This window comes from Populus trichocarpa, chromosome 2 (assembly GCF_000002775.5).
Source record: "Populus trichocarpa isolate Nisqually-1 chromosome 2, P.trichocarpa_v4.1, whole genome shotgun sequence".
NCBI classification, from domain to species: Eukaryota; Viridiplantae; Streptophyta; class Magnoliopsida; order Malpighiales; family Salicaceae; genus Populus; species Populus trichocarpa.
The window spans coordinates 17,849,747-17,864,552 of NC_037286.2; the positions used below are offsets into that span (position 1 = coordinate 17,849,747).

At 31.9% G+C, this 14,806-nt stretch overlaps 1 protein-coding gene across 1 annotated transcript; it reads right to left on the reverse strand.

The window, feature by feature from the left end:
• Nucleotides 1-3,072: 3,072 nt before the first annotated feature.
• On the reverse strand, nt 3,073-3,676 carry LOC18111312 (monothiol glutaredoxin-S1). The gene has a single exon (XM_006389626.3). The coding sequence runs from the start codon at nt 3,568-3,570 to the stop codon at nt 3,262-3,264; it is 309 nt and encodes a 102-aa protein (XP_006389688.1). The 5' UTR covers nt 3,571-3,676; the 3' UTR covers nt 3,073-3,261.
• Nucleotides 3,677-14,806: the final 11,130 nt, after the last annotated feature.

The following is a 14,806-nucleotide window of genomic DNA, read 5'->3' on the forward strand; positions in this document are numbered from 1 at the left end:
GATTTAAAGGCAGCAAAGGAGGGGAAAGTTAAGACTTACCTGCAGGTATCACTGTGTTCTTTTCTGCAGAAGATGAAATAAAACCAAGCAAACGTTGCTGTCAAGGTTTTAGCAGCAAAGCTCCCTCTCCGTCTTGTATTCTTTCTCTCCTCTTTCCTCACAATAACACCAGAATGCAAGAATGAAAGCTCCCTCTATTTGCTGCGTTTTTTACTCTGCCTCTCTTACGTTTTTCTTGTCTGTCTTTGGCTGTTTCTTTCGCTGCTCTTTTCTCTCCGTTTTTTCTCTTATTTTTCTGCTCTCCTCCCCCTAGTTAGGTCATTAGAAGGGCTTACATATAGTCTAAATATGTCTCTATTTAGGAAGGATTCAATGCATTAATCCTAGGATGCAAATCCCTACTGATTTGCAGTAAAAAAACACAAAAAGGAAACTGCAATATTCTGATTTTGTGTTGGTGATTTACGTCTGATTTCTTTCCAGTTTTAGAGGATGGTGTGGCTCTTTTCTTTCCTTCTATAGGGCCAGCTGCTCCCTTTGAAATGAGGCAACAAAAACGTGGTCTTCAGCTCCAAAAATCAGGCATGATGAGAAAGGAAAACAGTAGAGAAAAAAAGGAAAGAAATCAGCTGGAGGGTGCAGTTGCAAGGTCTTATTTTCCTTATTCGGTGTGGTAAAAATCCTGTCAATTATGATGATCCAACCCCCCTTCTCCAGCTTTCAATATCATTCTTCAATTCAATCCCTCATTTTAACACTTTTCGATTGAGTCCTTGGTCCAAAAAAAAATCCTTCGAATCAGTCCCACGAACTTGGGCTATATCCTTCCCGCGGCAGAATTTTCTACCCTCATGTTAGATATTCAAATGGGAATATCTTGAGCTTCTGATATCGAAATCAAGTGATTCAAAAGCCCAAATTCATCTACGCGTCTAGGAATAAAACTTTGATGAAGGAGTCGAAGTGAGATAAAATCTTTTTACAGAACAGAAACTGGCAGTAATCTAGTTGGTCAAAAGGGATCTCCGGGTCTAACTCAAAAACTGACGAACGCCGAGAATCCTGATAAGACTGAGAGTATGAACTAAGAACAAAAATCACAAAAACTAGGCCAAAAATAGAGTTTTTTTAGTGCAGATTCGGGTCAATATCCTTCTCGCGGCAGAATTCTCTACCTTCACGTTAGATATTCAAACGGGAACATCTTGAGCCTCTGATATCGAAATCAAGTGATTCAAAAGCTCAAATTCATCAACGCGTCTAGGACTACAACTTTGATGAAGGAGTCGGAGTGAGATAAAATCTTTTTACAGAACAGAAACCAGTAGTAATCTAGTTGGTCAAAAAGGTTCTTGATCTGACAATACTGAGCATCCAAATCTGACTGAGAATCTGCTCTAAGAACAATGATCCCTAAGACCTAATAAAGGTGTACGTCAATTTTTCAACATGTAATGAGTGACAGAATATACCTAGGATGGTCAGATATCGTACGAAACTGAGTTAGAATCAGAGCCTAAGTTGGAACAAAAAATTGCAACAGCAGCAGAACCGTTTTTTAGTGCAAATTCTGAGGGATTTATTCAACCTTAAAGACTAGATAAAAAATAAAAGAACGAATTTAGCATTATGAAGACTCCTGGTCAACCTAAGAAAACCTGATGATTTTGGTAGTAAAGGGAAATGATAAAAAGAGCAGAAAACAACTCAAATAAGGTTTAAAAAAAACAAAATATTTCTTTCTGTGCTTTTGTCAATCTTCTGGCGAATATGAGCTAAACTCCTACACTCTGTTCAAAAGAGGTATACACCGTCTCCAGCACGTGGGGTCCAAAATTGAGTAACAATAAGCCCTTCTCTCTTTCTCTTTTCTCACATATTTCTCTCTTCTTCTGTTATGTATTACTCACCTTGTGCTGCTCGTTCAGTGCCTATTTATAGGCAAGAATGGTACCCTCAACTCCAGCTCCTATTCAAAAATGGTAGCTGCCAAACTTTGACATTTGGTAGTTTGCACATGAGCTTCTACATTTGTCAATGGACGGTGCAGTCCTTAATGGTTGCTGCACATTAATGGCAACAATCCTAACAAGCAATCCTATAGCTTGATGGAACCAGTGCAGATTAAGAACGTTAGGATTTTGTTCAATATGTTAATGAATTAACATTAAAAGCTGCAGCCATTGCTGGTTTTATCGAGCTACAGGATTTCTGAATAAGTAATTGACTAAAGAATGGGTGCTTCATGGGCGACAACTTATAAGAACGGTAATCCAAGAAAAAATTGATACCTGTTTATTAATAGAATCTTTGTGCCTTTGGAAGGCTCCCATTGAGTAATTCAAGATGAAAATTGGGTATTTATATAGAAGAAGAAGAAGAAGAAGAAGATTGGTGTGACTTCAACAAGATCTGATCAAATGGATATCTAGGAGGCATTTGACAACCATTTTCAGCCTTGTTTGGCAATAAGTGATACTATAACCTGGGATTTTAGCCCCGATTGTAAACAAGCTACTTTGAGGGCAAATACATAATCCAAGACATGGTTTTATTGTCTAGCAAGCCAGTCGGTTACTAAAAAAGTATTCAATCAACGATACTTTGAAGACAAATGCACTCTCCATGGTTCATATTATGCTACACTTGGAAAAATGTGCAGTCTGCTCCGTACAGATTGTATGGCTCTAACCATCTTCAGGAAGGAATGCTAAATACTTCATACTCTAACTTGTGGTTTTTTTGCAATGAAGAACAGTTTTGTTTTTCTTGTTTTGTAGTTACTTTGCGGCGTAAGGTTTTCACCTGTTTTGAGGTAAGATAAGTTGCTATTTCGATAATGTAATTTCTCATTTATGAAAAAAAAGGTTGAAATGGAGTACAAGTCTTCCCAACCCTTTGTCACCATCAGCACAAAACGCTCATGCTTTGCATCTCACACACATCAGGCACCTGTGCATGCACCGAAATGCTTGATTTTGAGCCCTCAGAAAGAAACAAAAGTAATTCATCCTTATATTAAGGATAGCATGGATGTGTGCAAGTTCATGAACTTAGTACGTACGTACGTAGTTAACAAAAACAGAGTAATCCTCTCAAGATAAATTAAGAATAGAGCCATGGGTCTTATCATTTTCTGCTGCTTGAGGAAAAAGAAAAGTGAAAAAAAAGGTGGTAGTAGTAGCTAGCAGCAGCAACTTACCTAAATTTTGAGATGCATGACAATGATCCATGTCCTATGTCAGTGAGAAACTACTTATTCTAAATCCAAATAGCACCGGCTTGTATAAGCAATGGGACCAGCTGGTTCTGGACGTGGAGGCTCATCACCTGCCTTTCATTACCAACCAGCCGTTGGCCTATGAACACAGCAGGTACGCTCTGTCCAAACCCCAGCTGCACTAGTGCCCTTTCAATTTGTTGTCCATTTGGAATCCTGTCGAGCTCATAAACTGTTGGATTTGCTCCAAATCCACGTATAAGCGACTTGATGGAGTGGCTCATGCAGCAAGAACTCTTGCTGAAAATCACCACTGGCTTTTCTTGTATCATCACATTTAACACATCCATTTAATGTCACAGAGCGTTCAAAGAGTTGGTGTGGTTGTTGAGAGAGACTTTAGAAGGTGTGTGGGGTGGGTGTATTAATGAAGTTTGTTGAGAGTCTGAAAGGCTTCGCTATGAGGAGCTTGAGCACCTTTGCAGGCTATTTATAATGTTCTTTTATAATTGTTAATTTGCTCACAGTTTCCTGCAGGATAGAACATAAGAGATTCCCCATTTGCCTAAATTTTTGAATTGCAATTTGCATACGATCGAGAAAAATGTGGTTTTCTGTGCTATGACGAGGACTTGCATGACGTTTTTTTTTTTTTTAAAAAAAAAGACAATTAAATTGTGCCTCATCCACTTTGGGGACGGATGTCGTCGCTATAAAGCAAGAAAAGGCTACGGATTTCGTCGTCTTAACTATGAGAAAATGACGAAACAAGTCGTTTTTTAAACAAACGAAATGGGAAAGTGATCGGCTTAAAAAAAAAAGTGCAACCATTTAAAATACTGTTTATTTAAAAAAAAGATAAATATTTATTCAATCAAGACATAAAAAAGTATCTTGTAATATATCAACAACATGTGTAATATGCTGTCAAACATAAATAACTTGTCATATATACTATTATACTACATGGAAACTTTGTTGACAAAAATAAAGCATCAGGCAGAACTCTGTTTTAGAGTCAAGGAAATAACTACGAATAGCCATCAACTTATGATCCAAGAATGAGATTTATTATAATCATATAGTAGTGGTTCAGTGGTAAAAGCTTGGAACTAAGAAGTTTACTCCTTCTGTGATCTCAAATTCGAGCTTTATGGTTGCTAATATGATGGTCACTGGAAACTTACATGGTCGTTAACTTTAGGACTCGAGGGATTAGTCGAGGTGCGCACAAGCTGATCTGGACACTCACATTAATTAAGAAGAAGAAGAAGAAGAAGAAGAAGAAGAAGAATGAGACTTATTATGCAATGTATTACAGCTGAATAATCATTAATTAAGCTCTCTAGTACTCCATTTTCGGCAATTCATTATAACCATCTATATATATTGAAATCCTATGACATTATATATTCTATTAAATGCATAAAATTCTATTTTCTTAACCCACTTCAATTCCTTTCATTAAAAAATTGAATCTAAATAAATAAGATAAAAAAATAATATGTGAAATCTTCAAAAAAAATTTCTTTTTCACTTTCTTTGTGGATCCCATGGATACAAAGAATCAATATTGAACCTCCTCTTTCCTATTAGAATCGATATTATTACATTCCAATTTTTCTCCAATATTTTTCAAGGAAAATCACAAATTGAATCCTAAATTGACAAGTTAGTATGTATAAGCTTATCCATGTGTTTATGTATTTTTTTAATAAAATTTTATTTTCTAAAAGATTTTATTTTTTTCTTTGGTTAATTGAATTTATTGATTATATATAATTTTATTAAGATATTGTATGAAAATATTAATTCTTACTCTTTTTTAGCTCATAATTAAAGGATTTTTGATTGATTGAGTTTTCCATGTTAACTATATTTCATATCAATTTGTATCCATTTTTATAGAATATGACATATTAATAACTCAATTAAAATACAATTATTTTCAAGAAAAAAAATGTTTATTATGGTTAATATTTTTAATTTGAATTGTCTTCAAAAACTAAAACAAATATTAAATATTTTCTTAATTTTAAGTAACATTTTTATCTCAGCTTTCCGAATTAATAGTTGATTAAAATCAATATATTTATTATTATTTATTAATATATATAATTCTTGATTTATTGATTAAATGCTTATATAAATTTTTTAATTTACTATTAAAATTATAAAAAACTATTAATAATGCGCACATTTTTATTATGCATGGAGAAAGGAGAAACAAAGAAGCTTCATCCCGCAGTAGTTTCAAAACCATTTTAAGATATAAAAGTTTTTAGCATTCGTTTACCATCGATCCAAAGCTTTTAGATCACACAATCATTATTATTTTTTTAATATAACAGAAGAATTTGAATTAAATATTTATTGAAAAAGGGTGGATATTAATTCCTGTTGAGACATAATTAATTTATTGGTATCATTTGATTTTGTTGAAGTGTAAAAGAACCTACATCGAAAAAAATAACATAATATAAGTGGAAAGTCATAATACTAATTAAGCAGATTAACTCTATTTCGATCGTGCAATTAAATCTGCACCCAAGTTGAATTAAACTTGATTGGATCAGTATCCAAGTTAGGTTTAATTATAGCGTTACCTTTTGTGTTACCCAAACTAAAAAAGTGGAGAAAAAGTGGGCATCCGTACGAAACAAAACCCAGACAAATTTCAAACCCTAGCTCCTTAACCTAGTGCTAGGCGTTTTTTTTTTAAGAAAAAAAAACGTGGGAAGTCCACAGAATAAAACTTTATGTTATTGGCTTCTCATGTCGGAGCCGCCGGTTTGTTATTATGTTTTGAGGGTATTTAAAAAAATAGAGCTTTTTTATTGTTTTGTTTTAAATTATTTTATATATATATATATATATATATATATATATATATTTAGATTGGTGTGATATGTTTATATTAAAAATATTTAAAAAAAATTAAAAAATATATAATTTTAAATTATTTTCAAATGAAAAATATTTTGAAAAGTAATCACTCCAACAATACAAAATGAGCTAGGATGATTTTTTTAATCAATCTAATTGCCTAGGTGTATTTTTATATTTTTTTTGTTTCAAAACCCTTGAGTAGTCTGATGTCTATTCTGAGCATTTGTTTAGGTGGATAAAGAATTGAATTGGACACTTTCCTTCACAGCAACATCCCCCCTCTTCCAATTTGAAGAAAAGGAAGGATTGAAAAGAAAAGATGCTGTTGTGATACATAAGAAAAACAATGGAGGGATTCGCATATACTAGAAGGAGAATGAAGAAGATACCGAGTAGAGCCACCACTACCAAATTCTACACCTTGCATGAAGCGGAATGATATACTCACAAAAACATTCTGGTCACAAACCAGAACGACTTCAGTGGTAGCCCTCATTACGGGCGGAGCTGGGATTATTTAATAGGGGGGTCAAAATAATATAAAAAGATATATTTTTTATTTATTTATTATACATGAATTGTAAAAATAAATAAAAAAACTGTATAATTTAGTTTTATTCAAAGAAATAATTACAAACATATGACGATCTTTGTATAAGATAAGAGGTTTAAAGCAATATCAAATTGAGTCAAAGCTATGAAGTTAATTTCATCTTCATAATGTATTCATCACTTTAATTTTGTTGGTCTTTGTACCTATCAAATATAAACATACAAAATATATAAGAAACATTAGCTAAAACGATGCATTATTTATGTTTGATAAAACTTTGAAATAAAGTAAAAATTAATAAAGAATGATTCTTACATATTTATTTTAATTGTGCTCGACGTTCTTTCATGGAGTAGAAATCATCAATTATCATATCAATTGTGAATCTTTTAGCAATTTCTTTTTCTATATAGACAATCAAATAATTTGCAAGAAAATCATCCTCCATCCGATTGCGAAGTCTTGTTTTAACAATCTTCATCGCTGAAAAAGCTTGTTCAATAGTTGCTGTCAAAACAGGAAGAGTCAAAATAAGCCGAATCAACTTGTCAATGAGTGGATAAATTGTTGATTTTTCAACCAATCCTTGACATAAATCAGCAATCGATGACATATTCTTTAACTTTGGATGATTGGGTACATCAAGCTCATAATGCTACAATTGAAATCTCAAATGAGTTTTTTCTTGGTCAGAAAAGTCTTTAGGATAGAACTTGTCAATAAGTAAGATATATCTTTAACACTGAATAATTTATAGTTATTTTTAGGATCTAAAGCTACGCTCAACTTAAAAAGCTTGATCGTCTGCTCATTGAATCTATTATTTAACTCTTGCAAATGTTGATCAATGATAGCTGTAAATATATCAACTCGATAGTGATGCTCAACTGTTATTGATTTTGTTTTACGGCGAGATCGTCCCACACTAGAAAAACAAGCATCCATATCAGGAACTTCAATGTTTTGATGCTTACAAAATGATGTCACTTCTTCTAAAAGAGTTTCCCAGCCATCATCTCTTAACTTCTGAATTAAAGTCTTTGTGGTAGTCACCAAATGCATAGCATTTAAAATGTCTTGAGATTTCTGTTGCAAAGCTTGGCAAAGCACATCAGTAATTCTCATAACATTCTTCATTATATGCAAGATGAATGCAAAATCAAATGACATTAGCAACTTAAATGAAAACGTTGTGTCGCCTCGTTGAGAATAAGTAAATTCATTTAAAGCGATGTTTCCAAGAACCAAGCAAGTTGCCCCATACATTTTTATCAAACTGCAAATAGATTTGAAGTGCGAACTCCATCTGCTATCTCCAGGTCGTTGCAAACCACCTACTTGATTAACTCCTTTACCTGTTTCAATCTCACCAATATCAACTAAATGTTCAATTGTAGATGCTTGAAAAGCCTGTAATTCATCATTACACTTGCAAGAAGCACTAACAATGTTAATAATAAAAATCAAGTTCTTAAAGAAAGTGTGAACATCAGATATTTCTCTAGCTACAGCAATAAGAGCAAATTGTAATTGATGAGCTAAGTAATGTACATAATATGCATAAGGGGCAATCATTAATGAATAAAGCTTGCAATCCATTCCACTCTTCATGCATATTACTAGCACCATCATACCTTTGGTCCCTAATATTTTGAACATAAGGAAATCTCTTTCTTAAAAGTTGAAGCAGTTATGTCTTTGACATGAACTATATCCAAAAATCATTCTCGTATAAATCCACTTCTATCAACAAACCTAATAACAAGGGTCATTTGCTCTCTTCTGGATTCATCTCGAGCTTCATCAACAATTAAGCAAAATCTTGCATCACCAATCTCATGATGAATTGAAGACTGAACATTTCTAGCAAAGACATGCAAAATTTCTTTTTGAATTTGATGCGAGGTGTATTTAGCATTTTGTGGAGCATTATCCAAAACAAGAGCACCTACTTGTTCATTGTATGATGCTAAAAGTTCCATCATTTCAAGAAAATTACCTCAGTTTTTTTATTCTGGACGTTCATCATGTCCTCTAAAAGCACATGCTTGAAATGTGAGCTAACGAATAATATCTATTGAAGCTTTAATACGTAATCGATTATTTAGAATTTCTTGAGAAGTTTGCCTCTTAACTACATCTCAATATGACATGACTGATTTTTCAAATTTTCCAAGCACCTGGTAGCAAATCTATGAGCTGAATTCGAACCTTTTCCCATATGAGTTAAAAAAGCAAATCGTTCCCCATCATTAACTTTCTTCCTACAATTGAATCTTTTAAAAGTAAATGTGTCTGATACTGGTTTTCCAGATGACTTACTTGAAAATAGATAGGAAGGGAAACAAATGCAGTATTTTTCTCTGAATATTCAAGCCATAGATAACTTTTGAACCAATGAGACTGAAATCGACGATGATGTTTTTTACCAGTCAGCGGATATTCAGACATCAAAGGTTGATATGACTCCAAATTAATATATGCCCTTCTACTTTCATCTTGTTGATTAACCGGGTATTTCTAAATTTGAGGACGATTGCTTGAATCTCTAATCAGATGAGCAATGTCGATTCTAGTAGGAGGCTGCTCATTAATCAATGCACGTTCTTCATAAACTGAAGCACATTGGGGTTATTCAACCATAACTTCAACATTACACATTGGAGTTGATTCACTAGGCTGTGAGTTATCGATATTTTTCCTCTTTTTCTAAAAAAGAAATCAATTCTTTTTATTTTATTCATGGTTCAGCCTAAAATCAAAACATCTTAAATTTTTATTGTTTCCTGTTTTAAAAATAAATACAAATAACGATGTGCTGAAGCAATAATCAGAATGAAAAATAAATTTTTACATGTAAACAACACTGACATATGAAAGCAAAATTGACATATTAAAAAAAGAAATTGATATATAAAAGCATATCTAACATAAAAAATGGGATTATTGATTCCTAAAAAAAAAAACTTACACTGAATCAAAGTTGGGTATGTGCTCTTCAAAGAACTCAATTTGACTAGAAAGATCGTGTCTAATTGTATATTGGACCTGGTGATAGTAAGGTACACGTGAAAAAAATTTGATAATTTTGGTGGCTCTTTTAAAAACAAAACATAAAAAAATCCAAGTATAATCGAAACAAACCTATAAAATATAACCAATTAATTAGAAAAAACAACATTCACTATAACAAGAAATAAAAAATGGTAAAACTAGTAGATCTGAAAAAAAAAATAGCAGAATTTTATATATATATATATATATATATATATATATATTCATCAAATTTTTAACAAACATAAAAAAAAAATTTAGTCACCAATTATCTTATTTTGATGAAGAATTAATTAATTGACAATTTTGTTTTAACCTTTACACATTGCTTTGTATTATTATATATTTCAGTTAGGGTTAGAGAAGGTATATTTTAAAATCAAACATAACTAATAAAATAATAATTTATTATTAAAAAGCCTTTTACTTATTACATATAAATATTAAAAAAAAAAATAAAGTTTTGCAGGGCCGGACCGCTGCTGGCCTCCCGTTAGTTCTGCCCTCGTGCTATTCTTGATAGAGTCTGCTTTAAATTTAGCTAGCCATGACTGGTCGGTCTCCCGAGTCAATGGAACCTTTTGTGTTTTTAAGTTAAATGGTAATTGCTAGGACTCAGTGGGTAGCTATAATTAATTGCTTGATTATTTAGTACAATTTATCAGAAAGACACGTTGAAACAACTTTTACTTTCTAGGTGCCGATTAATAATATGAGATGCTGTCGGGAAATTTGAACGGTGAGGGTTTTGCTAGGTGAAAAATTTCTTTACGTGGTTGAAACGGAATTTAAATTGGATAGCCAAACCAAGCCTTAGACGCCGCATGAGACTGTTTGAAGTGTAATTAATTATTTTTTAAAATATTTTTTGTATTGAAATATATTAAAATGATATTTTTTTATTTTTTAAAATTATTTTAAAATTAGCACATCAAAACAATTCAAAACATATTAAAAAAATTATTTTTTTAAAAACACGCGATACAACTCCAAACACTCTCATATTAGCTTTCCTTTAAACTGTTATATAAATTAACCATAAACACAGAGATAATTTGCAGGTTCATGAGATATACTGATTCTCCACATCGCCACTGTGATGTCAGTTAATATTGTGCTTAACATATTTTAAAAATTCATGGACAAACGGGTGATCGAAAACTAATATTCCCCATGTGAAACTGAAAACAAATATCTTGAGAATTCAAGCGCATGCATGCATCTCTATTTACAAAGAGTACAATTCAATCAATGTCACTTTTTCTTTATTGATTTACACGATTGCATCTCCTCCTCTTCTTTTTCTAGTGTCACGAAAATTGACAGAAAGTATACAGGATCCGCTTGCATAACATGGCTTGATCATGAAATAAAGCGAAAGGCTACATTGGCAGGGTGGCTTGAATATATATTTTGCCTTCACTCTTTGCTACTAAGTATTCATTATTATTCTCTTAACCTAAAGGCGATGTATGCTATGCAGACATAATTATTGAGCCCTGCAATCAATCTTTATTAATAATAAGCTTTGTTGCTGCGTACATCTTACAGGGCTATAAAAATCATTTTAAAACATCATGTATACGAGAAGTCGCTACGTGTTTGTTTTTAATGATAAAAGATAACTATTGTACATACATGCTAAGAATTTGTCTAAACTAGTATAAATACACTTGTTATTGATGTTAAAGGACTATTAAGACCTAAGATAGTGATTTGAAATCTAGGTCTGATAACAAAACTAGATTATGAAATTGTCAAATAGCGGAACATGTGCGCCTAATCTTTTTTGGCCGTATAACCACCAGCCTCCGCCAGGATCTCCTCCTCCTCCTCCAGCTCCATCATCTTTATATTAATTTGTAATCAACATTATTTACCTTTAAAACTTCATTTAATATTTTTCTTGAAACATATTCAGTTTGTAATGAATATTATTTAACTTTGTTTTTTTTTTATGTTTAATATAAATTTTATTTGCATAATTGGTTTGTATTACAATTAATTTATATAGTTTTATATTATATATCCTAAATAATTTTTTAAAAACAAATTAAGAAAAAAACTATTACCAAGGATTTTACCGACGGATGAATTCGGTCGGTATTTTAAACACTCACCGACAGACTTACCGACGGAATTAATTCGTCGGCATTTAACAGTAGCTTCCACAATTACCGACGACTTTACAAACGACCATATTCTGTCGGTATTTCATACACTCACCGACAGATTTTCCGTCGGTCAATCACAATATACCGACGGACTAAAAATCCGTCGGTATATTTCAAGCGGGAATCTTTTTTTTTTGGTGCGCAAATTCCGTAAATAAAACCATCGACAAATGGTTTTTTTTGTTTTTCCGACCGATATAGCGACGGAATAGGGAATCACCGACGAAGGGAAAGCCGATGGACGTAATCCGTCGGTGATGACGTCGGTAAAAAAATCACCGACGAACTTCTAATCACACACCGACGGAATTTTCCGTCGGTAAAACTGTGAAATCTTGTAGTGCCTTAATTCTCACTTTGAAATATGTGAATTGGACCCTAGGGGTTGGTAATGATTAATTAGGCTTTGGTCCATCGTCTTTAATTATGTTTGAAATGGAATTAGAGGCCATCACTCATTCATAATGGGTCTATATAGGATCACAGTGACCCAATCCAAATTCACTTTTTATATCAAAAGGGTCAAGAACATTAAAATAGATTCGTGCATAACAATAATGGAAATAAACTTGCATACTCTTAATGCAACTTTAGAGAAAAGATTTAATTAGGATTTACATTTCATGTGTTGATTTTGAATTACAAGAAAGATACAAACTATATCAAAATAAAGAAAGACAAGAACACGAAAATCAATACTTACATACAAAGTTGATTCGTTTACTTTTAATAACATCCAAGAAAAAACCTAATTAAAATTTATAATTTCTAAACTGAATTTTAAGTTACAAGACAAATATAAATCATTGAAAGAAGCAAAAATATGAAAACATGAAGTTGATTTACCCATAATATGACATCCAAGAAAAAACCTAAATAGAAATTACAAATCTTGGGCTAATTTTAAGTTATAAGAAATCTAAAGCAGTTGTCATGCTGAACCTAAAACAACAAAAATAAATACACATGTCAATCAAAACAAACACATATTCATCACAACTAAAAAACTAATAACATGTTAAGAATTATTTGAAATAAATAATTCAATGCATTAGGGTTCGTTCATCACAACTAAAAACCACCACGAAGGTCAATTGAAAACTATTAGAAATGATCTGCCAAAGATATGGCGTGTGGCTATCACAAGCTGGTGTGTAAGGATGATTTGAGTAGTGATGACATGTGTACTCCACGCTGAACTGATAAAAAAACATAGAAATAACATATTTTAAAGACTGGGTTTTGAGATTATGGATAAGATTATGGACTATTTTAGGGGTTCATTCTCATGGAATAGGTCTAGAATTTATGGTTGATTCTGGGTGAGAGAGGTTGCACTTGATGGTGCTATTTGGAGAACATGCATGTTTGTTTAATTGAGAAGAACAAATAGGTGAGATGTGCTATCTTGGATATGGCAAAGATGATGGTGTTTCATCGATAATTGATATTAGGTTAAATCAGGGCTATGCCTTTCAAATCATGGGCTACTATGGCTCATTTTTTATTCAAATAAAGAAGAAAATGAGGTTGTGGTTTTGTTAGTGGTTCAATAAAAGTGATGGTGTTGTGGATGGCTAGTAAGGAGGGGCTAGTTCGGTTTCATTTGATGGTTGTGGTTGATCCAGTTTGGTAAGCAAGGAGAAAGAATGTGATATGAGGAGGGTAAGATTGACGCTGGTATTGTGGTGGTTTATGATGGCTCAAAGGATGTGGGGTGGTGGGCGTGGTTGGCAAGTTGTTAGTTCAATTGCCACTAGTATCACCGGATTTCAACAATATAATGAAAATAACTAGGAAAATAACTAGGCAGGGGTTAGGTTTTAGTGTTAGCAGAGAGGGAGCAAGTCTTATGGTTGATTCTTTTATTTTTTTATTCTTTTTATTTTTATTCATCTTTTTTTTTTCTTGAGTATCTCTAAGTTGGCTAATGTATTTTTGATGTCTTTATTGTGTACTTTTTACCTAATTTATAGTTTTAGAGTTCCTATTAAAAATGAAAAAAAAATATTGAAAGATTTCTAAATTCTTTCCCTTTTGAATGAGATTTTCTAGATATCTTCTCATAATTTCAATTTTGCTTGAATCTCTATTTTATAGAAGAACATCTCTCTTTAGTTTTTTTTTCTTATTTATCTGATTTGTTATTATATTATTTGACCATTTTTTTTCTTGCTTATCATCTTACTACCCAACATTGTTATATTAGTTTTTGTTATCATATTTATGTCTACTCCTGCATAAGAAACTCTTCTTTTCTTTTTTAAAGAAGCCATAAGTTATACCATATTATATTGAATACATTTATGTGTTATGATCCAAGTAAGTCTTAGGAAAAAAAGAGAAATTTTTCTCCATAAGATTTAAAAAATCTTGTTTTTTTAACATGCCATTTTAATTTTAAAAAAAAAACATGTTGAAAAAATGGGGGGTGGGGGTCGAAAATGAGTTATGACATCTTTCCTCTCTTTACAATACTATATTATACAAAAACATTGAAAAATTCATCTTTATTTGACTTTATATTGTAAAGTTGTAAGTAAAAGAAAATAGTTGAGGAGTTGAAATAAAAAAGTGCTATTTGAAATAACATTGCCATAAGATTTGTTAGAGCTTTGCTTTGAAATGAAATGATTGCTATCATATTAGTGGGCTTTATTTGAAATAAAAATGATTTCTAAAAGAATATTGTCATTTAATTGAAGGGCTCCACTTTAAATGTTATTTGAAATAAAATTACAATAAAATACTATTTGAAAGAAAAATTATCATTTGATTAATGAGCATTACTTGAATTAAAAATGCTATTCAAAAGAAAATTTATATTTGAAAAAAATTATCATCAGATTAAAGGGTTTCATTTGAAATAAAATGCTATTTGAAAGAAATTTTCCTCTTCCTGAAGGGTTTCACTAA

Bases quoted from the DNA above. Each gene is read 5' to 3' on its own strand.
- LOC18111312 (XM_006389626.3), bottom strand. From the start codon at position 3,570: ATGGATGTGTTAAATGTGATGATACAAGAAAAGCCAGTGGTGATTTTC.